Here is a 25,905-nt window from a genome sequence, read left to right as displayed (position 1 = left end):
ATTTCGCCTCATGGTTGTTTTGAAACGTTGTAAAACATGTACCATACACAATTAACCGGCACAGTAGGTGGCACTTCGCTTTTTGCAATGCTATATTTTTGGTCATATAGTATGATCTTATTCGATTATGAATGATCCCAGTCTTTCACATAATACGTACAATTTTATTCTTACTAAGTTCCGTTTAACGGGGCACAAGACAGGCACGATAACTTATCTCTTGTTACATAGCAGTTCACGTGGCGACCATGCAGAATAGAATACCAGGCACAGAACTAAGAAGCAAATATTTAAAAGAATGAAAGGAAGTTACAAAATTCAGAGGAGAATTTCAACAGCATTTGAAGACATACACTGTGTTTACGCTCGCGTTGCAACAGTTGTCGCCGATGACGTAACATCATAACTATTCGGCATACATTAAAAGTAATTATGAATCCATATAACGTCTAGCACCGATTTTTAAAAAAGATTGCAAGAGACATATATTATCAGTATACGATATTTTATGGTGTGTAAGTTCCTTGAGAACTTTATCTGAAATGTTGCAATCCGTTGGCTTTTCTCTTGTGTCAAAAGCAAGTTGAACGGTGCAAATCTCGAGGCTGTATTGAAAAGCTTTTACCACTTCTTCACGATGTTTCTCCAGTGTGGATCCGACGGTAAACGTTCACTATGCATTCCTTGCAGAAAACGTCCATTACATATGTTGTATGTTTTTCAATGATTTCTTTCTGGTATGAGTTTGAAGGTGAACATCTCTCTTGCTTTTCTGTCGAAATGTTTTTTCGCAAATTTCACATCTAAACGGCTTTTCTCCGGTATGAATTAGAAAGTGACTTTTTAGATTCCATTTCACAGAAAAACATTTATCACATACGTTGCACTTAAACGGCTTTTCTCCAGTATGAGTTCGAAAGTGCTTTCTGAGACTGCCTTTTTCAGAAAAAGATTGACCACATATTTCACATTTGAACGGCTTTTCTCCAGTATGAGTTCGAAAATGCTTTCTAAGACTGCATTTTTCTGAAAAAGATTGATCACATATTTCACATTTGAACGGCTTTTCCCCAGTATGAGTTCGAAAATGCCTTCTTAGATTGCATTTTTCAGAAAAAGATTGATCACATATTTCACATTTGAACGGCTTTTCTCCAGTATGAGTTCGAAAATGCTTTCTTAGATAGCATTTTTCAGAAAAAGATTTATCACATATTTCACATTTGAACGGCTTTTCTCCAGTATGAGTTCGAAAGTGCGTTTCAAGAGTGCCTTTTTCAGAAAAGGATTTATCACATATTTCACATTTGAACGGCTTTTCTCCAGTATGAGTTCGAAAGTGCTTTCTGAGACTGCTTTTTACAGAAAAAGATTGATCACATATTTCACATTTGAACGGCTTTTCTCCAGTATGAGTTCGAAAGTGCTTTCTGAGACTGCTTTTTACAGAAAAAGATTGATCACATATTTCACATTTGAACGGCTTTTCTCCAGTATGAGTTCGAAAGTGCGTTTTAAGAGTGCCTTTTTCAGAAAAAGATTTATCACATATTTCACATTTGAACGGCTTTTCTCCAGTATGAGTTCGACAGTGCGTTCTAAGATTGCCTTTTTTAGAAAAAGGTTTCTTACATATGTTGCACTTAAACGGCTTTTCTCCAGTATGAGTTCGAAAATGCTTTCTTAGATTGCATTTTTCATAAAAAGATTTTTCACATATTTCACATTTGAACGGCTTTTCTCCAGTATGAGTTCGAAAGTGCATTCTAAGACTGTTTTTTACAGAAAAAGATTTATCACATATTTCACATTTGAACGGCTTTTCTCCAGTATGAGTTCGAAAATGCATTCTTAGACTGTCTTTTACAGAAAAAGATTGATCACATATTTCACATTTGAACGGCTTTTCTCCAGTATGAGTTCGAAAGTGCGTTTTAAGAATGCCTTTCTGAGAAAAAGATTTTTCACATATTTCACATTTGAACGGCTTTTCTCCAGTATGAGTTCGAAAGTGCATTCTAAGACTGTTTTTTAAAGAAAAAGATTTATCACATATTTCACATTTGAACGGCTTTTCTCCAGTATGAGTTCGAAAGTGCATTCTTAGACTGTCTTTTACAGAAAAAGATTGATCACATATTTCACATTTGAACGGCTTTTCTCCAGTATGAGTTCGAAAGTGCGTTCTAAGATTGCCTTTTCTGGAAAAAGGTTTCTCACATATGTTGCACTTAAACGGTTTCTCTCCAGTGTGAGTTTGACCGTGTCGCCTCAGATCACCTTTATGGAAAAACCTCTTTGAGCAAAACGTGCATTGGTATGGTCTGTCGTCAGTGTGTGTCCGATAGTGCGTTTTTAGATGACTTTGTCTAGTAAATGTTTTTTCACATACATTACAGCGAAATGATGTATCTCTCGTGTGTGATTGAATATGCCTCTTCAGGTATTTTCCACTGCTAAACACCTTTTCACAAATATCGCAGCGAAAACGATTTGCTGTTGTTTGAATATCCATTTGATCTTCACGTTTCTCACAAATTGTGAATTTGCTGCTTGTGTAAAGTTTTTGTGTTTTCTCTGCGTTACTAGAATGTACTCATATATCCAGACAACATACGATCAGTCCCTACTCTCTGCTTTCTCTTTGCACATATATGCCACTTATATAAGAACTGCCCCAAGTATATCCTGGAAGTGAAAAGCATTATTAAAGAATTCGTTTGTTTTCCTGCAATATTTAATGATCAAAGGTCACAAAAAATACTATTTATGTCATCTAAAGAAGTATTTGATATCACCTCTGATGAACTTGCTCTATAAGTTTGACCTTCCTGTATTGATTGTTAAAACCACTTCGCAGACGTTATCATTTTTTTGAAATCTAACTTCAATTCCTACGTCATTTCAGTAACAAAATTTACGACCAAGCTCATATAGTGAAAAGCAGCAATAATTCAAGTACGATCAGTTGCGATAACTTACACAACCTTACAAGTTGTAAGTTACAACCGCCAGAGGCAGAAAATCATCGAAACGTATTAACTCGTGTGCCAATTATGTGAACAATTCAAGTCCGCGGTCCACAAATTACAAATCGTATTTTTGTTTGAAACCATTGCATTTATTTCAAAGTTAACTTTAAATTGATTTATATTTGGGATCTGTAAGTTTAATTAATTTTCCCGTTGCCACAAACTAAAATACAAGAAGCAAATTTACCAACTTCTTCGTCAAAAACCTGTTAATTTTGTCAAAAGCTCCACACAGTTGCACATAGCGCCACATAGCTCCACATAGTTGCACATAGCTCCACATAGTTGCACATAGCTCCACATAGTTGCACATAGCGCCACATAGCTCCACATAGTTGCACATAGCGCCACATAGCTCCACATAGTTGCACATAGTTGCACATAGCGCCACATAGCTCCACATAGTTGCACATAGTTGCACATAGCTTCACATAGTGGCACATAGCTCCATATAGTTGCACATAGCGCCACATAGCTCCACATAGTTGCACATAGCGCCACATAGCTCCACATAGTTGCACATAGCGCCACATAGCTCCACATAGTTGCACATTGCTTCACATAGTGGCACATAGCTCCATATAGTTGCACATAGCTCCACATAGTTGCACATAGCGCCACATAGCTCCACATAGTTGCACATAGCTCCACATAGCTCCACATAGTTGCACATAGTTGCACATAGCTTCGCATAGTTGCACATAGCTTCACATAGTGGCACATAGCTCCATATAGTTGCACATAGCGCCACATAGCTCCACATAGTTGCACATAGCGCCACATAGCTCCACATAGTTGCACATAGCGCCACATAGCTCCACATAGTTGCACATTGCTTCACATAGTGGCACATAGCTCCATATAGTTGCACATAGCTCCACATAGTTGCACATAGCGCCACATAGCTCCACATAGTTGCACATAGCTCCACATAGCTCCACATAGTTGCACATAGTTGCACATAGCTTCGCATAGTTGCACATAGCTTCACATAGTGGCACATAGCTCCATGTAGTTGCACATAGCTCCACATAGTTCGCCAAGTAACGCCACGTGCTTTTTTGTAAACATTCCTCGCGGCATGTTTGGGCTTTGCGGCAAAATCACCTCATCAACTAATTACATTTCTGCTAGGGGCACTTGCTCACATGCCCAAAGTTTTCGTTCACCACGATTGGGTCGCAACTGTTTTTCGCCTTCTGTTTTCTAGTGTACGCAAGTTTTTGCCTTGCGCTTTCTTCTTTTTCATGTGTATGCTTATATGTGTGTGTTGTTTTAATGTGTAAATACCTCCACCTTCTCCCGGCAGCTTCCCGATAACCGCCTACGGTTCAAAGCTGTTCGGTTCTCGTCAGTTCACTGCACATGTTTACGGCGTATTTACACTGCTATCACGACGGGAAAAATAAAATTAACTCTAACTCTAACATAGCTTCGCATAGCTGCACGAGCACATTTTAGAAGCACCCGTTTTAGTGTCTACATTGACGTAACCAGTGAAGGTGATTAATGTTGAAATCTTGTTAAAAGTGGATAGATGATAGATTGTGCAATCTGTAAAATATTAACGTTCATTATTACTTGTTGCAAGTCTGGTCAAAGGACTTTACTTGGAAGCAAACAAAAATGGGCACAAGATTATTTTACTTTTACATATTTTCCTATTGTTTTCGCAGGTGGCTAGAATTAAAATGAGTAATATTTTAGGATCTTCGCCAAGCTTAGTTGTAAATTCTGCAATTTTGACTAGTTCAGCTGCACCAAACTCTTCAAATGGAACAACAATTGGTGTGTTTGCGGCCCTGAATATCTCAAAACAGCTTTGAAATACACTACCAATGTCAAATCTGTTTATGTCTTAGCTGTCCCATCTTCAAACTCGACCGCACAGATTTTGCAATCACAATCAAGTGAAGCACAACAGATGTTGCAAAAATTTTGGCAGGATCAGTTGGAAGAAACACAACAGATTAGTGCTGTAAGAATTGCCGGTTGCTTGTGTAGAAATTATCAAGGAATAATCACAAATTACATGCGGGTTTTAGGCTCTTTGATTTTACCATCCAGTTCTTCCACTAGCACCATTCTATAGTGACTTGGGGCCAATTTATATGAATCCATTTTGTATGAGCTTATATGCAAGTTCTACAGTGTGGTCACTGCACTTTGTGAATATGCATGCTTATAATGTTGTTATAATTAATAGCATATTCTTAGCCACAGGAATGAGTGAAACATAGGCCTATACATACACTTGGCAACAACCAGTTCACAGTAAGCAATAAATTCCAAGAACCGGTTCGTGCCAACCGGCTGAATTCCATTGCTGGTTATGAGAAATGAAAAAGAACTTACATGCCTGTGTTAACTTTATTCAGTAAATTGTTGTTAATTTTACTTTACATTTGCAAAATGCTTTTAACAGAGTAGTTTCAAAATTCAAGATTTGCCACTGGCAAGAATCAAGAAAATTATGAAAATGGATGATGATGTTAAAATGATTTCAGCAGAAGCTCCATTGCTGTTCGCAAAAGCTGCTCAAATGTTTATTACAGGTTTTTGTGTCAACCATATTGCGGTGACAAATATTAATGTTTTATGATAAGCAATGTGGAGCCAATAATATGAATTTGTGTATAAGCTGCAGACAGATGGCCACTGTTTCGACCTAAAAGGTGGAAGTCTTTGCTTGGCCGTTTGGTCAGCAAAGTCGTCTGATAGTCGCACCAGCTGCACTGATGAGACCTTTTAGGTCGAAACAGTGGCCATCTGTCTGCAGCTTATACACAAATTAATGTTTTAATTTAGAAAGTTTTTTTTTTATATAGAACTTAGCATCAGAGCATGGATCCATACTGAAGAAAACAAAAGAAGGACTTTGCAGGTAAACATTTTTTAAATGTATTACGTAAATACCTAAAGATACTTTTCCTTATTACGAACAGTGCATTTAAAAAATAAATCTTAATTCTTTATCTTCTTAAACAGTTTTGTTTATCACAGAGAAATGATATTGCAACTGCCATTACAAAGTTTGATCAGTTTGATTTTCTTATTGACATCGTTCCCAGGGAAGAGCTAAAACCACCTAGAAGACCAGTAAGTGACCAGAAAAAGTCCTTTATCAAACACCCCATAACAAGAACTAAATTCCCAGGAAGAAGGAAGGGCTGGCTCTGATAATGTGCAGTATTTTTACACACTGCCACAGCAGCCTCAATCTGCTCAAACTGCCACACTGGTGGCACCAAACCAGACAGCTTCCACATCTAACTCTATGCAAACTGGGCAACAGATTGTTTTGACACAACCTGGTAGCCAAGTATGTGCAACTTCCTTTTGTATTAGAGTTAGTGATGACAGAATTAAAGAAATTCCTTTAACCGTTATGTAGGTTCTGCAGCTTTCTCAAAATGGGCAACTGCTATCAACAGATGGAAGTCAGCAAATCATACAACTGCCACAGCAAGTAATACATAAATTTAAAAAAACTTTGCCGCAATTATAATATTGCTGACAGTCCATCACTACTGATGTAAGATATATTTTTAATTTTGTTAAAGAACCAGCAATCTGGTGGAACAATTGTAATTGGAGGGAATAACCAATCTGGTGGTATTGTGCTCAACACACAGGAGGTTTGATTTGTCTTTTGTTCAATTGTAATCATGGTTATCTAGAGCATTTATCCAAATGATTTTGCATCGTTATTCTCATTTCCACAGTCACAGCAAACCCAGACTCAAAATATTTTGCAACAAATTGTGGGAAACACAACAACACCTGGGGGGGAAGTACATTCTGTAGGTTTACTGATATACTGGTAAGATATACATTTAACATATTCTAACCACTGAATAACTTTTAGATACAAATCGGTCCTGATGGCCAACTACAACTTGTTAAGATGCCTCCAAACAGTGAAACCACACAAGAGCAAACATGTAAGGACATTCTCTTGTATTGTGTTGTCTTCTTTGTAACATTTTACTCCATGCTACTGTTTCCTTTTTGCACATTGTGTTGATGCAAAGGTTAACTGTGTAATGACTAAAAATGTCTAGCAATCAAAAATAGATAATAGTCATTTCCACAGAAAATATTGCCCAAAATATATTAACAGTCAGTAGTATATTAAAATCTGCTTTATATATGTAAGCCCCCAGCCTGTGTAGATATGATGTCTGCCTTTCATGTTGATTAAGATGAAAGAAAAAGTGTTATGGGTATTTTTTAATTTAACATAATTCCACTTTGAACAGCATGCTGAATAACAAACCCGCGTCTTGGTTTTCTGCAACTACACAAAACACATATTATCAACCCCTTCAACAATTTATACCCAGGGTCATTTAGTTTTAAAAAATAACTTTTTGACACAATTATATTTGGCAGAACCTGGTGGTAAATCCAGCAAATTGAAACGCATTCAGGCCAAGAGACGGTTTGGATTAACTCCACGAAATGTGTTGCTAACGCCACCGGAGAAATACAAGAATACGTGCAGCACACCCACAACTGAGGTTAAAAATGCATGCCAACAGCATCCAGTATGTACTCGATGAAACAACCAGATTGCAAACTGTTTTCACTTGTTCTCAAACATGTGTTATGTGGTGACTCTTTTTTTGTTCTGGGATCAGTGTGCAACCCGAAATAAACTTTAAGTTTTATTTTTATGATGGTAGCCTTGCTGTAGTCTAAAAACCCAATTGGAAAGCACCAGTTATTTACAGTGCAGTAACAGTATAGTGCAGTCAAACAATAAAAATAGTGGGCTATACTTTCTCTGTAATACTATTAGTCGGGATGGAGCAGTTTTAACGTCTCTTTAATGTGATTTTAGAAACGAACTTAAGTCGATTTTGCCGTGGAAGTTTATATCCTCTGCATTATTTTCGCGGCACTTGATTATTCAGGCACTTACCTGAGGGTAATGATCGCCAAATTCACTACAGCTGCGTGCCATATGAACACATTTTTAACATTTCCCTCCGCCACCCATGTTCTCAGACACCGGGCTAAATCTGGGGTGTATGTAACCGAATCGTGGAGATCATATTACAGAATATTGCTTTGTGCTAACACACCAAAGTTTTCTTGGCGAATTTTGCGGAATTGCGTGTTTAAAAATTTTTCAAATGTCACCGAGTTCCCTACAGTTTTGTTTCATTACTGCCTTAAAAAAATAAGTCAGGAAACAACAAGCCTAGAGATGTTTATTGATGTGACAACTGTTTTAAGATTAGGAAAACTCAAGCACTTTCCAATAAAAAAACACCGTTTCGTTGCGTCAATTTAGTGCTCATGTGACTTTTGGTCATGCATTGCAAATTGTCGAGGTCTTAGCAAGGGAATTTCCCTTCCTTGTGTCTAGTTATCAAAACGTCGCAATCACAACAACGTTGTAGAAAACAAACAGCGTGATTGGTTTTCATTTCATCTCAGAAGAAGTGCAAAAAAAACAAGCGCAGGAGTTATTGTTTTGTGTTATGTTGTGATAGATTGTTGTAATATTTGCAAACGAACAAATTCCCTATTTTACTGAGTGCCAAAGCAAAATTTAAGCGGGTGCTTATGTAGCTTTGGTTTAAAGTGTTTACACTATGCAAGATTTTCCGAGTGAGGTAAGTTGATTTAGGTAATAATAAATTGCCACAATTTGTATTTTAGTTTTGTCAAAAACATGTTTGTCTTTTTTTGTTAATAAGGTATGCCGTGTTTGGTACTTTTGGACCTTGTCTGAATTTTTTTATTAATCTTATGGTATTATTATGGAAGTTTTTGATGCATGCAGGTTTTGTCTCGAATATTCAGATATCTGGACTTTTCCAGTCAACGGGAAGCTGCATTGGTTTGTCGTGCATGGTAAAAATTTAAAGTTAAATGTTAAAACTACAACTCATATACATACAATGTAAGGGGATTGTGACAACAACAGACAATAGATTATGATAAGCATGCTCCACCTCAGATCTGGGTTTAATGCTGTTGTGACATCATAACAATTGATTGAAATTTTTGGAAAATTTAAATTAGGTTTAGAGTTAATGCGAACTCCGAGAAACACACATTTGTTGGTTTCTAAAGGGGTAATGCAAAACTATTGTTCAGATTAAATATAAATTTTTTTGCACAGTAAATATATGCTTACATGTCAATTTGTATAGGTATGATGCCAGTTTACATCCATACCTTCTGAAGGACACAAAGTTTACTTTTGATGTTTGTATACTGGAAGATGAAAAGTATTTTGCCAAAGGAAGGCATTTATGTGTTGGGTGTTTATGTAAATCACCAAATCTTCAACTTGTTGGCCTAGATGAAAACTTCAATGCAAAGTGATTCTTAATATCCTAATGAAATTATTAAAAGCAATGAATAACCTTGCCTATAATAAAACAAATTCAGACATTTTCTAAAGCTACATGAGAATGGTATGCATGTTCTTGGTCCTCATGTTGAGCACTTGTCCTTGAAGAACTCTAGTATTCTCGAGAAAACCTTCATTGACATTGTGGAGCACTGTGAAAATCTTAAGGTAAAACCACATATTACCAATGAATGCCAGAAACTTTTTTGGTGTGATTACAACCACTCCATTGCAGAGTCTTGATTTAAGTGGGTGCAACTCGCTTTTTATGTCTGGATCAGCGTTTCTGTCAAAAGTATCTGACAACTCTATTGCAAGGTCAATTCTTGCCCAAGTAACAGAACTAGAGTTGTCATCTTCACGATTTATTAATGACACAATTATTTGTCGCTTCTTTGATCTTTGCCCTTCCTTGTCATCACTGTCCCTTGCATCAAACAACTTACTGTGCAAGTGAGTGACTTTTTTTTTTAAATGTCCATGTATTTTTTTGTTAGAAAAAAATCTAAAAAATTTATGATAATTTTAGTTCTTTGGGACTTTCCAAGTCAAACTCCCTGACATTTCTTGTTGTTCAACAAATGATTGAGTTGCATTCCAGTACTATTACTTGCATTGACCTAAGTAGGACCTCCATTATGTCCGAAGCATTATCAATGCTTTCTTCAACCAAAGGTTTAAATTTAAAGAAGATTATTCTGCAAAATTGCAGGTAACTTTTTTGTCATGTTTGATTTGTTCCATATGTATTGTGTGCTTGATTTTAAACAAGACCAGATTGATAGAATTTAGGAAAATATATCAGTTCCTTATTGAAATAGGATTCAAATTGTCAGTTGTGGTTCAGATCATAATACTAGTAGACCTTGTTTGATACTAGCATTAGTTTTTGCTTGTGAATTTTGTTTTGATTTCATGTCCTGTTTTGATTGTGTCAAGGGGATGTGATCAATATGTTACTTGCAGGGAGCTGTCAGATGCTGGTATGGTTGATTTAATTCAAAAGCAACCTGGATTAATTGAGCTTGACATGTCAGGAAGCTCTGGGTTGGGGGATTCTACTGTTTGTGCTGTGTGTTCTCATCTTAAACAATTGCGGTCACTAAAACTTAGAAAGTGTCAAATGGTATTACCTATTAAAGAATCCATTGTTCCATACACATACAATTAAATATCTTTTGCCAAAGGTGACGGATGCATCAATACGCAACTTGTGTGAACTAGAACTTCTCTATGAACTGGATATTTCTGAGTGCTTTCGCATCAGCATGTCGGCACTCAGTCAAGGCATCGGCAATTTGCAACATCTAAAATGTTTAGAAATGAAGTGGGACTTGTTTTTCTTTGTTCTGCATGTTTGACATACTGGGGCTAATTGCATTCTGTCAGCAAAAGGTTATTACTATTAATCACCACTAGTGCTCTAACTTTAGATGCTGCAACATGACAAAGTTTTGTGAGGCTTTTATATCAGGAAACAAACAACACAATGGCAATAACAGGTACTTATTGAGGCAAATATGTTTTTCTGGTTTGCCATTTCCATAATTTACAATCTCTTCATTACAGAAGTAGTACATCATCACTTGTGACTATAAACCACTTTCATATACAGTCACTCCTTCCTGCTGCACTGCTTCATTTAGAAATAAGTTCTTCACAGTATGTTGATGATGTTACTTTGCAGGTGATTGGCTAATTGTTGAGTCATGTAACAGTAATTCTTATATGAGTAGTTTGTAAGTATAACATGATTGGAAAATTTACAGTCTTAAATAACTTTTTTATTTTGTTGATAGCTTTGTCTTTACAACACCATGATTTGGTATTTACATGTTTGTAACATTCATTGTTTATGACATACCAAATTTTTCAGAAATGTTTGAGAATAATATATCTTGAAACACAAATACAGATTTTAAAGTGAAACACATTCAATATAGCAATAAAGAATCTACCCTTATGGCTCCATATTTAACACAATCTGTTACAGGCTATTAACATACACATGGTAAATCTGGAGATTTTGCGACTGGGTTGGTGCTCATCTGTCACTGATTTTGGTTTGCTTGGAATCAACACTGATGTTGGAAATGTTATTATTGATGAAACAGAGGATCCTCTTTACCAATTAAAAATTAGTATGCTTGTTTTGGTTTAAAAATAATTACTTTAAATAGCTAATATTTACATTCACTGAAGATTAATATTTACATTGACTGAAAGTGAAACTGAGCATTTTTTTTTTAAATACTACGCTTCTGGTTTTGGCAATAAGTAAATGTACTGAGTGTCATTTGTTTACTTCAGATGAAGTAATTGTAACTGAGCTTAATGCTTTTTTTATTTTGTGTGTTTGTTATTTTCTGGAAAAAAAGTCTCATGGCTATTTGTTCAACCTCGCTTACGTTCAGTGGTTCGTAAAACTTTTTTTTGCCGCGCTGGGACTCAGGTTATACTGGTCACATATCCAGATTAAGATTTGCTTGATGTAAGGGTCAAGTACCTTGGCCTGAGGTTACCAATCCCAATCTAATCATAAAACTTGCTACTAACGGTCGTTTTATGGTGTATAAAGTCCAACACCTACACAGGGACGCCAAAATTCGGTAATTAACGTCCATGCAGTTTTGACCTTTGTTAGCAGTAGAGTCGACGTTGGAGATAAAACGATAATTTTAATCGTAGCCACTATCAATTTTTAGATGAAATATTTTTCGCATATAGTTCGTGATTGTGATTTGTAATTAATTATAGGTTTAAAAGTAATTGTAAGTATAACTGCATTTTTACTCTTAAAGAATATTTGTTATGCAACTGAAAATCTGAGAGAGTAATTGTGTTTGTAATTAAACCGAAATCAAGGTATTGACCCTGTTCTAATATACACTAAAATTTCGGGAGACCGAGCACAATGTATTTTGATGTAAACAGTCTGTTTGGATGCTACACTGTAACTAACGTACTGAAAACCACAATTTGCTTCATGCCTTATACTTGATAACGATTTGGTAGTATTTAGTAATTCATTGCTGATGCTGCCAGGCATATTTATTACCACTAGAATTTGGCAAAAAATGCCAGTAGAGGCGTCTTGTGGTATTCAGGTTTAGACATTTTCTAAACCTCGTTTATTATAGTAGGAAACTAATTTTGACTTGTTTCGTCAGAGGAATTTCTTTCCACTGGCAAATACAGCACAAACCATGGATACGGTGGACTCATGCAACGACCGGGAGACGAAACATCGCCAGGAGATTCAAATATATGTGAGTCCGGTGATCGTCACAATCTCTGAACTTGCCGTTACAGCAGTGGTTTCAAACTGTGTGTCGAAACGTCCTAATGGTGCAATTAGTTGTAGTTGCAGGCATTATTGATACAACTAAGTCTTTTAGGCTGCTTGTGAGCATCCATATTTCCTTGATTACGTTGAAATTTTTAGATGACAGCCTGTGTGAAAAGATGCTGAGACAAAACATGGAAGATCGCGGAATCGTGAGATTGCGAAATCTGCGTGAATTGGATCTTTCAAATTGCCGCAAGTTGACTGACAATTGTCTGAAGTTGGTTTTCAGGTGCGAAAGAAGTTATCAGATATTTTCCAATCGGAATTATACCGTTTTTCTTCTTATAGACACAACAAGGGCCCGTTCAAACACCTGGTAAAACTGGGTATGAGTATGTTGTTCAATGCTGTGACTGACGCCACCATTTCCTCTATTGTCTGTGGTGACCAACAATTAACGCATTTAAACCTTGGCTTCGCCGTTGTGAGTTTACTTGTTTTCAAGTTTAGATGTTGATATTTAAAATTTCGCATGGTTTGGTTCCATTTTGTAATTGAACATGTATACGGTAGTCCAAGTGGTATTATTTATAATGGGTAGAGGTTAAGATATCTCACATGTACTGTTATAATAGATTACCGACAAAGGTGTGTTTGACCTCAGCAAACGCCTCCGGAGACTGCATTCGCTCAACTTGAGCAGCTGCGACGGAATTACTGAACGGTATGTAGCCCACACGCCTAACTGGTTTGACTGGTATGTATTTCCACCTGATAACGTTTAGGTTTTATTGAGTAAATAACTGTATAACACGTGCGCTTATTATAAAACATGTCCTTATCAACACAAGGTCGGCAATTGCTTTAAAAGCCGTTTGCGCAAAAATAGTTGGTTTACCGGATACTTTATGTGAACGTCAAACAATGATCACGCCTGATGTATTGACAATTTAGTGCCGTATCATCATATAACGTTTTGTGACTTCAAGTATTTTATCACAGAAAGTAATAACGGCTACAATTAGAATGTCAACATATATATGTCACGATAACACTTTTTATCCTTACAAACACTGGCTATTGTTTTGTTTTCCAGCCCTCAATAAGCTATTGAGGACCAAACATTTTTCCTTGTCTGAAAATATTGTTTTAACGCAGATCTCTGACATACTTGGCGACCAACTGCCTGTGGCTAAAGTCGCTAGACTTGTCTATGTGTCGATCTTTGAAGGCGGTTGACGTCAGCAAACTTCGGGACTCGATGCCAAACGTGACGACCTTGCATTCACGCTACTCTGGGGGAGCAAGCTTTGTTTCGTCTAACAGTTCGTCTCTGCCGTTGAGGTTGAAGCAACTTCCTACTTTTAGCCGTTGAAGCGTTGTGTTTTTCATCCTGCGCCTCAGTGTATGTACTTTCTTGACAAGTTTCCCAGCATTTTACTTTATACGTGGCGATGTATGCAAGTTCTTTATATTTATGTTGCGTTAAATTGTAATTTAATTTTGTTTTCTTCGCGATTCTATACAAAGTGTTTATGTGCCTGAGCTGTGATTTGAAAAATGGTACATAATTTATAACCAGGGGTGTACAACTCATACGGTTGTGCGTGCCATATTTGTCTATCGCGTGCCAAACATTTGTGTGGCCTTTATTAGGGGTGATACATGTTGGCCTCATTGAAACAAGAAGCTTGATTAAACATTGTTGGATCTAAAACAACATACAATGAAGGACGACAACATGTTAGGTTAAAATCATCCCACGTGCAATTTATAACCAATGCCAAATTCGGCACGCGTGCCCTTTATTGTTCACCTCTGGCATAGAAAACCTATTTTCATATTACTAAGTGTACTTTTCGATAAAACAGTATGAATGGTGTTGTTGCACTTGAAATCAGTATCAAAGTGAAGGGTGTAATTAGAAGTATTGCCTCGCAATTTTTTAATTTACGTCATGGTTATGTGAAAATAATGTTGTTTCACACACCTAGCAGCAACACCACATCAGTAGCTTCAAGTGGTCGTTGGATTTACGTAAACAACTGACTTTGGGACGATTGTGAATGATTTGCAAACACGAGTCAAGAAAAATCTTCAGACGGAATAGAATAAACGTACTTGAACACAAATGGAGCCAATGATATTATTTCTGTGAGCTGCATGCAAATGCCCACACTCAATAAAAACGCAACTAATACAAAATCGTACAATATACATAAATCTCCGATACAACGCCTTGCAATTAATACACCAAAAATCGCTACACAGCACGACGTCCACAACAAGACTACTGGTCTTATCTCGCCACTTTTTAGTCTGTGCATATACATTAAAGATAAACTTCGATTGCCAACACATGATAACTCACAAAAGAAAGCCTGAAGAGAAATATTAGTGTGATTTGTCGTTTTTCGCCACACTGGAGAAAAAATGTGCTCGATAATATTTCTCTTGTTGCATAGCAGTTGACGTGGCAATAAGCATGTAGAATAGAATTGAATAGAACGCCAGGCAGGAACAGAACTTGCAAAACTGAACGGTGGCCAGAATGGTGACAAAGCCAGCGTAGCGTGAACAGAGTTTAAAACTATTTTGCACACAATTAGAATGGTAATTACCAAATCTTGCATTACTAAATGTTAAATACCCAAAATACTTTTTTTATGAAATAATTAAGTGTGACAAAACAAGTTAGAAAGATAAGAACCCAAAATTTGTTTGAAATACCTATATGAATACCATATTTATTCGATTGTATAAGTCGCGATTTAATACGTTTTTTAACCTACCGTTTGTGATACTTACAATCGAGGGCGGCTTACATTATTTAATGTGACGCCGATATTTTGTCTGCGGCTTTGAGTTTCAATGAAATTCACCTTTAACCAGTGGTGGGATTCAGTCGGTTCGCATCAATTCTATAGAACCGTCTCAACAAACCTGATGAGATCAGCGAACCGGTTAGCATTTGGTTACTGTCAATGGAATTTTGTAACAGAACCGACTGAAGAATATGACTTCTGTGATAGAACCAGCTGACAAAAACTTTGAATCCGACCACTGCCTCTAATTCGCTCTGTCTTACCAATACGTTTTTTCAAACACAGTTATCAGCGTACCTGGCAATTTTAAACGACAGATTTGTTGACAATTATTGTTGTAGGGCACCTAAGTTTGCCTTTAACATTTAATTGCGGCTTACATTCGAGGGCGGCTTGTATCATTTTTTTAACACCGTCGAATGCGGCTTACAATCGAGTACACGGTAACAACAAAAAAGGACAAAAAGTACGTAAGGATTGGTGTAAAAGCTGCTTTTCTTCATCTGCGGAACCCTGTACCAGTACCGATTCTACGCACCTTGGGCCGCAACTACTGCTCTGTAGTTCACCGGGTGACATATTTCTACGAAATCGTTAATCGCTAGGAGGCGACAAGTAACACAACAAATCTACATTTGCATTTGACCTCTGTGGAACTATCTATGGCGGTTAAATTGTTAACCCATCAAGGTGTAGATGTTTATACGTGGAAAAATTCATAGTTCGATTGATAGACTATACTTGTTTTTCGTGATTGTGGATAGTATTTTCGACAGCAGTGCATGCGGTTCTGCTTCTATATTGGCATTGTTTGTATATCGACACGTGCAGTGCATGTACAGTTTTGTTTAGGCCTACTTAACACAATTCAAAAATGAGTTCTGATGAAACATTGCTCTACGAAGTTACGAAATGGTCAAGCTTTTCAGCAAATTATGCCCCTCAGTATGTATGCTAATCCTATGCCTACAAACTTATCCTTACTAATATGTTGTAAACATCTTGTTGCGTGATTCATTGCTGTAATGGTGGTAAACAAACTTATGTGTTTTGAAGTAAGCTTTTCCATTTTGCACAGAAACATACTTGCCAACAAGCCGTGCCAACAATCATCAAGATGGTCGTCTGAAACCAACTACCCACCTCAGTTTCTGGTGCTAAAATTACACGAACCTGCGATTATACACTCTATAACATTTGGGAAGTATGAAAAGACTCATGTGTGCAACCTAAAAAAGTTTAAGGTAGTTCTTCTGTTTTGATTTAATTTCCCACTTTTGTTTATCATTATCCCGCGTTCAGATTTTGGGAGGACTTGAAGAAAGCAATCTGATCGAGCTTTTGCAGGGTGGATTAAAAAATGACAGCAATCCCGAAACATTTTCTCTTAAACACAAAATTGATGGAAGGCCCTTTCCTTGCCGATATATAAAGATTGGTAAGATTCTATTTGCATTGTTTTAAAAAGTCACAAATTTAACTCAATATATTGTTGCAGTTCCAATACTTTCATGGGGAGCAAGTTTTAACTTCAGTATCTGGTATGTAGAGCTGCATGGAATCAGTGCAGCAGATGTTGTGCAACCATGCCTTCAATGGTACTATTCGGTAAGTAAGAGTTTGATTTCTTTGAATCTCCTGTATAGTCTCCAAGTAAGTGTGATTGAATTTTCGCTGAATCTTTATTTCCCTTCAGTTAATGGCAATAAAATATTTGAGAAAGTGGTAACTACAGTATTGTAAAGTGGAGTAACATTTTTGTCATAGTATCGGGAACGAGAAGCAATACGACTGTGCTTGAAACATTTTCGCCAGCATAATTACATTGAGGCCTTTGAAACATTACAAAAAAAAACAAAAATAATACTTGAAGATCCATTGCTTACTGAGTTGCATGGTGTCTTGGTAAACGAGGGCAATTTTGAACAAACTGAGCATATTATTGAAAATTCAATTAAAGGTATGTATAGTATACATCAGTTTAGGGAAGTAACTGTACGAAGTGACACTGAATCCAAATATAGACCCTGTGTCAAAACGCATTGTGTCTTTCGTCAAGAAAATATTTGTCATGTTTTATTATATTTAGTTGTAACATCTACTTTGTTTTGTCATTTTTTACTGTATTGTCTGCAATGAAAGGAGGTTATAACAATTGTAACTGAAACTCAATAATTTTGGTATTTAATTAAAAGTGGAGGGGGAGTGAAAGAATGTCAGAGAGGCATGATGAAAATATAGTTAAGAAAACATGTTTAAAAATTGTTTCACCTTGTACTATTTTCCATCTTTATTCTGAAATTGCAGACAATCTCTTCAGCAGTTATGTAAGCAGTCAAGATTACCAGCCAAACTGGGATATTGTTGCCAACAAAACATTTGAGTCTGATAAGAGGCCTGGTATGCGTGGTGGACATCAAATGTGTATGGATCAAATTCATAGTGAGTGTGCACCTAGGCCACTTTTTCAGTCATAATGCGTTGATAATTTGTGGCTTCAGTACCAATAGTATGTCTTGTTCTTGTCTTTGTGCAGATTGTGTATACTTGCTTGGTGGCTGGAATGGAAATGAAGACTTGGCAGATTTCTGGAGGTTTTCTTTCGACACCAAAAGATGGACTTGTTTGTCAAAAAACACTGGAAAGGATGGAGGACCAACAGCAAGATCATGCCATAAAATATGCATTGATTGCAAAAATGGACAGATCTACACTCTTGGAAGGTTGGTATTTCGTTTCAATTTTTTGCTGGAACTGATATCCATGATTTTGTGCAAAAAAGATTGTATACTATGCTTTTCTGCCGATCATGAGACGTTCAGTACAAAACAAATTTTTACATAATGTTAAACAAAACCAGTCTGATTGGGAAAGTTTTCAGTGTAAAAACATCTGTTGCAATACTGGAGTGAAAGGATATGATAAAAAATGGTGTTTTGCTCTTTTAACAGTGCTAAACATTTGTTGTTTGTATCACCAATATTTGCGTCTTCATACATGGTGAGGTGGTTTATTGCATTGGTTGATGGATTCATGGCCATTGTTTCTATCCATGCTGTAGTAGGGTGCTCCTATACAACAACTCATTAGTTTGTATTATATTGTTATGGGAACCTGAGATACCTTTCTAACTCCCAGACTAGATGGAGATAAAGTTACACTATGCTCTCTTAAAATAGATTGTGTCACACATGTGAGCAGCCAAATGAAAATGACACCAAGTGACTTTGACACCAAGTGATTGAATTGCAGTCATATTATTACAAAAACAAATTTATATAAATGAAAAAAAATGGTTAGAAATAATGTATATTTGTATTCGTTTTCATGAACCTTTCTTCATTGCAAGGGTGCACCTGATAAAAAAAAGGCAAAATACTAAAATGGATAGGATCTAAACCTCAATTATTTATCCCTAAATGAAGGATTTTATATTACTTCAATTTTTATGTATTTGGAAGTGGAAACTATGCAAAAGATTGGATATAATTCAAAACATGTTGTTTCATTTGTTTACTAGGGATATTGTAACATAAGATTGTGGTTCAAAAGTGTAAGAACCAATGCTAGCATGTTTATCTTCATCAAAATGAACAGGGCTTCGGAAATACTTTTTCGAAGAGTTATACAATGAATTCCATTCCAGGTATCTCGATTCTTCCAACAGAAAACGATCTACTGTAGAAAGCGACTTCCACGTATACAACGTTCACGATGATAAGTGGCGACTCATCTCAAGTAACGTCGCAGACGCTGGTGGTCCTCGTCTCATATTTGACCACCAGGTTGGGCTTTTGTTTTGTTGCTGCGCTACTTTTACCGGAACAACTCACAGATTTGACATAAACGCCATTCATGTACCCAGTTATTTTTTTGCCATGACAGGAGATACAATCGAATATCATTTTTTTACGGAAAATTTACTGGAACAGATCATTTATCTAATTATGCAGTACTTATTTTGCCGAATTTCGGTAATTATTACATCAAAAAGAAAACAAGCTAATACCATGCAGAGTGGGTAACTCAATATAAAAGCGTGTTTGGAGACTTGTTTATTGTACTGTCCAAATAGTTGGGTATGGAGTGCTCCATGGGGATTTGAGTCACCGTTCTGGGTATGTGAACTACGTGACCGACGTCACACATACGTCAAACATATTTTCGGTGATACGGTGTTGGCAGTAGGGATACCGAACATACCTGGACCACCAGAAAAACTAATTATATGTAGAAGCACCGAAGTTTCAAATTATTCTGTGATATACTGACAATTAGTTGTAAGATTTATGTGTAAAAGGGTTTTTGCCGTTTTGTTTGTTATGCAACAACTTTCAGCAGAAAATGGTCACAAATGTACCTGCATTTAATTTGATTAATAAGGAAATTTTGACGGTGTTTTTGCAGCCCCTATATTACAAATTTGCAAAGTGTTGAGAAGTTCATAAAGAAGGACACATGCTATTTCGCTTCCAAAGCGTATTAGAGGTCACCCTGAATAGTAACCATCGTGTTTCCAAAGGGCGACCTTCTTTACAGAGTATAAGACAATTCTTCATAACTTTATTACTTTTAACGCGCAGATGTGTTTCGATGAACGAACGAAAACCATTTTTGTGTTCGGGGGCCGCATCCTTACCTGCCCGCCACCACCCCGCGATATGGGCCCCCTGATGCCTGTGACCCCTGCACATGGCAACGACCGCCCCGTACCCGAATTCAGTGGACTTTACTCGTATCATGTTCCCACTAATACGTGGAAGCTGCTACGTGAGGATTCGGGCGACGCAGGACCGCAGGACGTACGATCGCGAATCGGACACTCTATGTTACTTGACGAGGTGAGCAATTTATACAAAACGCTTATTTTGTTAATCCAAGTGTGGCCATTGATATTATAGACCGGTGATTTCCAAACGTATTTGTTCGCGTAACTCTACGATGGTATATAAGTTGACAACTAACCCCTAAAACGCCAGAAAGTAAACTTAAACGCTATACACAAAATAGTCGTCATTTTTTTTCATTTTGACTGTGTTCTGATCCGTTTGTTGCCCAACCAGTTGTTGCTTAAAACCAGATAGTAGTGGACAGAACTCTTTGAATATTTTAATGAAGTTATAGACTGATAAAGGATGTGGCAACCCAAAATATGGTCGTTAACATATAGTTACGGATGAGTTGTTGCTGTATTTGTAGCACGCTGTTTGTAATTAAAGCAAATCATCTTCTTGTAGGGCTAAAAAAGGTTTAATATAATAGTCTCTGGTCTGTAAAAATTTATACTATAGTACTTGCTGGTGCACTGTTTTTTTGAGAGACTGACTGGAAAATAAAAATCTACCTGAAGGCGGAGGAATTTTGCAGCACCTGAGGAAGCTAATATGAAACTCATGCTAAATGTTTAACAGTCAGTCTCTTATCAAAACAGTGTAAATTAGTGAGTATAATTTGCAGGCTTGTGTGTCTCGCTTAACGAATCTGATAGAGCTAAATACGTTAATCTATTTCTTTGGAAAGTCATGCTTGATAACCTTAAAAATGCCTTACCTATCTGCAGAACAATAAACTATAGTCATTATATATAATGACAGTTACCCCTAAAACTTTTATTATTAAAATTGAATATGTTACTTCGTTTAAGACCAACCAATCTATATGTAAACAATCGATCTAAATGAAAGCCTGTCTGAACAGAAACAACGTCGATTGTACATTTTTGGTGGGCAACGGGCAAAGGAAGACGTGAACGACTTTTTCTACTACGATATCCCGAACGATCACGTCACAGTCATTCACGATGGCCTGCGTAATGCTCCGGGACTTCCCCCGTCTGGATTCACCCAACGTGCAACCATCAATTCGGACATGGGCGAGATACATATGTTGTCGGTGAGTGTGTAATTGGTGTAATTTGTTTACGAGACATTTTTGACGTGTTTATGGATAGGGTTTAAGCAAAGATCGTGAGAAGCGAGAAGAAAACATGCACAATTCCTTCTGGGTTTATATCATCCGGGAAAACAGATGGTCGTGCGTATACAGAAATGAGGTATTATTTATCATTTGTGCCTGAGTAGATGTACGTCATCGTGTTCCAACCGGTGGTATAACATTCAAGGTGGTATGCGATCACTCCTTGGTTGTTACAGGTTTTGTCCGTGTTTCATAAAAAATGCATGGTTCTCGTAAAATAGTGGTTACTGCATCCTCAAGGTTATACGTGTCGCTTGTATATTCTTCAACTCAGCTGGTACAACAGCAACGCTTATTGACAAAACAGACGCTGTATACCAAAAGAGGTCACCATATACCAGTGGTGAAACTCGTTATTAGGCACATCTCTACGACACTGTAGACCAGTGTATCGTCGAAATATCGGTCGACAAATGGTTGCAGGAGTGAGAATTTCTGTTAGTGTTTGCAACTCAACATGACGAATCTACAGACGTCGCTAACTGCATTTAACCACTTGTGTGCGTCAGCGTTTCTTAACATGTTGATATACTTGGTATGATGAACGACGGATGGGTTCCGGCTATGCTTGGCTGTAAGCCCGAATTTCAAGCCCATGTAAAAGCTAAACGTCATGTTTGTTCGTTGTTTTTACCTCTCTTTAATTAGTTGCGTTCGCCTAAAATAGAAATAATATTCAAGAAGATCTGAAAATTAGCTAAAGTTTCGGACATTTTGAGGGTCATCAACTTTACTTTAAATAATCTGATTTGGTTCTAACGGTATTGTCAGTTAGATTTGTAACACATTATGTCTGAATGTGTTCAACCTAATCACATTTACGACTTCCTGCATTGACAGAATGTTTTGTGTCCTAAATTGTGTCAACTTATATCACAGATTAATAGCATTGTTGTCATATATATAGATACCAGTAGGGTAACACTAACCTGTCTCACGACGGTCTTCCTATCATTGTGAAGCAGAATTCACCAAATATAGATACCTGTGGAAATTGGCTGAGGAATTTGCCGAATCTTTTCTGTGTTGACACATCCCTAGCGGGAAGATGTACCGGACAGCACCGCTGATATCACTCAAGTATTGTTATGCAGGTTCTACAGGGGATAAGCGGGAGCGGCAACAACGCAAGCGCGTCCTCCCAACAAACTTCCTCCTCGATTCCTAATCGCCCCAATTCGTCGTCGCGATCCAAACCACACGAAAGTCAAAGACCCGAACCCTGCCCACGTTACGCCCACCAACTTGTCTACGATCCTGTGAGGCAGGTTGGTATTGCATAAGACAAAGATAAAGGTCCACAGTCAAAAAGTTAGCACCCTTTTTGACAATGACGCAGTAGGTTCATGGGCAACGTTTTCGACTCGCGTTTTCATTGTAGTTTACAAACCAACCTGTTTACAATATTCGATGAATGACACAATTTATATCAACCCCTGTTGGGCCAGATATGCTCCGAGGGCTGCAGTCTGGTATAATCTATTTTGTGTAAGTTGTTGTTTGGAAGTTTTTGTAATTCTAGCGGTTTCATTAATTTCACCTACCGCAGTCTGCAGCAAAAAAGCTTTCTGCAAACAGATTGTCACAAAAAGTGGCCCCAAATTAGTCAGATGTGATCAATTGCTCGAAATGTTGATTGGTAACATTTTGGCCAGTTCACATGCCAGTTTACTGAAGCGAATCACTGTTTATTCGGATTAATCTGTAAACTTGGTCTCGTTTAGTGTTTTAAACGACACAGAGCATATCGTCTATTTCTATTCAAGGTTCACTACATGTTTGGGGGGAACCCGGGCAAAACAACGCAACCCAAATTGAGACTCGACGACTTCTGGAGTCTGAGACTCGTTCGTCCAACTAAGTATGATCTTCTACGAAAGTGCAGGTATGCATGGGATAATGTTAATATCCATTGACATTGCGCTGCATATACCGTCTTCAATTTGTTGTTAAGTTATTAACGTGCAATTAGTTTTTCGAAGAGCCAAATCTCTTGTTTTATGAGAAACACTGCATGGAGATATGAGAAGCACTGTTATCTCTTGGTCCATTTTACCTGTTTTTCTGCATACTATGCTCAAAAATATTTGTTCGTGTGCGTATACGGGCTACAAATTCTACCACTCGTTCGTCCCAGGTACATCATCCGGAGGCAACTTTTTCAAGAAAAGGCCGCACGCGAACCGCTAGGGGCGCTGCGTTACCTGCAGACGAGCGTTTCGGAAACGGTTGACCACAATAACGAGGGGGAAGTGAGAGACTTCAGACACCTGACCGCCACGCTTTTCGGCGACCTTGAAGCTCTGGATTCGGATGGAGACGGAGACAGAAACGATGAGTTTCCGCCTTGCACTTCTTCCTCAAAATCTCACTTCGTTTCATCAAGAACCGATTTAAACCACGTCGGACGGATGGCGGTGAGTAGTAACTGGTAACACTTTTGATTTATTAAAGCCGGGCTGGGTTTTGTCGAGCATTGATTTCAGTTCCAGCGAGAATCGTATGTTGTGTTCATGTGTGTGCCAACAACATTTTATAAACATCGTATCTGCTCGCTCTGGATGAAAATGATTTTTCGAGGATAAACGATTTAAACCCAACGATATTCCAACACTAAACTGCTTCATACTTCTACGTTTGTTATTCAGTTGTGGCCTTATTGGTTGTTTGTAATTGACTAACTTTGAAAGTGCCACCAAACAAAACCTCCTAAACCTGTCATCGGTAACTGCAAAAGCAATCAAGCACGTACATTTTAAAATGATTTTGTCTTTGCTGTCAGCTTTTCGACACCCTCGTCAGTTTCTTTCCGGAGGATATGACGCAACCAAGCAAGAACCTTCTCGATCTCATCACTTTTTAACACATCGCTGTCGGACGGAACTCAGTTTTTTTTTTAAAAAACCCCGTATTTTCCGCAAACCAGTTCAGCCAAAGGTGTTCACTCTCTCTCGATATTTACCTTAAAGCCTAATGTATCAAACCGACTCAATCGAATGTATTTGTATTGTCTTCACGCGTTATATTAACGTTTTTGGTGTTGCTTACAGTTAAGGGTGGTAAAATAGCCATTACTATAAGATTGTGGAAAATGTGCGAGTTAAAATTCAAAATTGTGACTTGAAAGGTGTGCTTGTACTTATTCAGTGCTTTGTTATTATTTTACGACTAGTTTTGCCAGTGATGTTGGGCATCGATCATTCTTATTTCCAGCTGAGCCGTGCCACAAGGAGAAAGACTTGTAAAGAGCGGCCAAAGCTTTCTGTAAAACTATATCTTTTCACGTGGCAGAGTAATCCTGAAAAAAAGTAATATGTTTTTAAGGCCAACCGTTCTGTTTTTCACATATGGTATTTAATACGCTTCATAAAATTAAATGCATGCGCTCTGTGGTCTGTAATTTTCTGATATGTGCATGTTGTATGAAAATTGTCGCTGTAATTTACGTGTTCAACAAATGTTATTATGCGGTCGCATGGGACTTACCGTTCTAACCAGAATCGTGATTGTGTACATGGGGTACGTGCCTGCTTGTTTCTAAGTTTATGGCCTGCCGAATATGTGTTTCATCTCCAAGTGCGGTGCTCTCGTTCTACCGTTTGCTGTGGCTCAAAATTAAGATGCAATATTAAAGTAACTCACATGTCAATGCATGGAACGTGTTGTTGTCAGAACGAAATCCGAAAGTTGTTTTAATCAGCAAAAAAACATATATTTTTCGGTGAAACAACTTTTTTTCTGGCCGAACGTAAATAACCTATTTTAAATCTACTTACATTCGGGATGAAAGCAAATTAAGTGAGGTTGTGTTTAGCTTTGGCACAATTGCTGAATCTGAAAAGAAGTGGTTCTGTCGTTACTATCCCCCATTTTTCAAAATAAGGAAGTATTTTTACATCATTATTACCATTGGTAAAAGCACAGAATACTAAAACGGTATTCTATGGTAAAAGTAAGGCGAAACAGTTAGGTTACAGTAATAAGAAACTTCAATTCCGCAATCTCTTTACTTAGTTTAGAAATCTCGTCTAGTTTACGAAAACGCAGTGAAATTTTTTTCGTATTAATTCAATCGTTTCTTTTTTTTTATTTCTTTTTACAAACGCAAAGTCTGGTAAAGTTAGCCGATGAAATATGGTCAATATTTACTGTCCTATAATTCTTTCATTCATAATTTTATTTTTTCTTCGTAATGACCCACAGATAGTTTTTCATGGGCCAAGTCCGCATAATTTATTTGTCTTCTTTCTTTAAATGGCTTATTTATTTTAATTCAACTACCAACTTTATTAGTTTAATTGCAAATCAAACATGCATTTATGGAAAATGCATTGCGAACATGTAACTTTACGATTGTGAGCATTAGTTTTTCCATCGTTTGTCAGTTTTGCCGAATGAGGGCATAGTCAT

At 37.3% G+C, this 25,905-nt stretch overlaps 4 protein-coding genes across 5 annotated transcripts; 3 read left to right on the top strand and 1 right to left on the bottom strand.

Annotated features, from left to right (window-relative positions):
• Positions 1-700: 700 nt before the first annotated feature.
• Positions 701-2,101, bottom strand: LOC145902860 (uncharacterized). Its single transcript, XM_082990955.1, has one exon. The coding sequence runs from the start codon at positions 2,099-2,101 to the stop codon at positions 701-703; it is 1,401 nt and encodes a 466-aa protein (XP_082847081.1).
• A 2,604-nt stretch (positions 2,102-4,705) lies between these two features.
• Positions 4,706-7,680, top strand: LOC145903859 (nuclear transcription factor Y subunit gamma-like). 2 transcript variants are annotated; one of them, XM_082992034.1, is made up of 11 exons: positions 4,706-4,820; positions 4,895-5,010; positions 5,458-5,587; positions 5,861-5,916; positions 6,036-6,131; positions 6,190-6,354; positions 6,427-6,501; positions 6,596-6,670; positions 6,764-6,835; positions 6,901-6,976; positions 7,428-7,680. In XM_082992034.1, coding segments are annotated over exons 1-11 (960 nt in total). In that variant the 5' UTR covers positions 4,706-4,723; the 3' UTR covers positions 7,430-7,680. The 2 variants fall into 2 exon arrangements, with proteins under 2 accessions (XP_082848160.1, XP_082848159.1); XM_082992033.1 differs by having other exon boundaries at positions 6,758-6,835.
• A 749-nt stretch (positions 7,681-8,429) lies between these two features.
• On the top strand, positions 8,430-14,753 carry LOC145903858 (uncharacterized). The gene is made up of 16 exons (XM_082992032.1): positions 8,430-8,659; positions 8,830-8,900; positions 9,203-9,373; positions 9,444-9,573; positions 9,641-9,858; positions 9,935-10,117; positions 10,372-10,531; positions 10,593-10,732; positions 10,839-10,907; positions 10,975-11,092; positions 11,399-11,546; positions 12,576-12,674; positions 12,851-12,983; positions 13,043-13,178; positions 13,330-13,418; positions 13,853-14,753. Exons 1-16 carry the CDS (start codon positions 8,639-8,641, stop codon positions 14,067-14,069), a joined length of 2,103 nt encoding a protein of 700 aa, XP_082848158.1. The 5' UTR covers positions 8,430-8,638; the 3' UTR covers positions 14,070-14,753.
• Positions 14,754-16,204: 1,451 nt separating this feature from the next.
• LOC145903947 (muskelin-like) lies at positions 16,205-25,123 on the top strand. Its single transcript, XM_082992143.1, has 15 exons — positions 16,205-16,464; positions 16,598-16,763; positions 16,822-16,957; positions 17,018-17,127; positions 17,287-17,479; positions 17,827-17,961; positions 18,056-18,242; positions 19,166-19,304; positions 20,103-20,360; positions 21,217-21,411; positions 21,470-21,571; positions 22,590-22,763; positions 23,262-23,380; positions 23,633-23,912; positions 24,278-25,123. The coding sequence occupies exons 1-15, from the start codon at positions 16,394-16,396 to the stop codon at positions 24,356-24,358; spliced, it is 2,346 nt and encodes a 781-aa protein (XP_082848269.1). The 5' UTR covers positions 16,205-16,393; the 3' UTR covers positions 24,359-25,123.
• Positions 25,124-25,905: the final 782 nt, after the last annotated feature.

This window comes from Ascidia mentula, chromosome 5, assembly GCF_947561715.1.
Source record: "Ascidia mentula chromosome 5, kaAscMent1.1, whole genome shotgun sequence".
Classification (NCBI taxonomy): Eukaryota; Metazoa; Chordata; class Ascidiacea; order Phlebobranchia; family Ascidiidae; genus Ascidia; species Ascidia mentula.
This window is presented reverse-complemented; position numbering and strand designations above follow the sequence as displayed.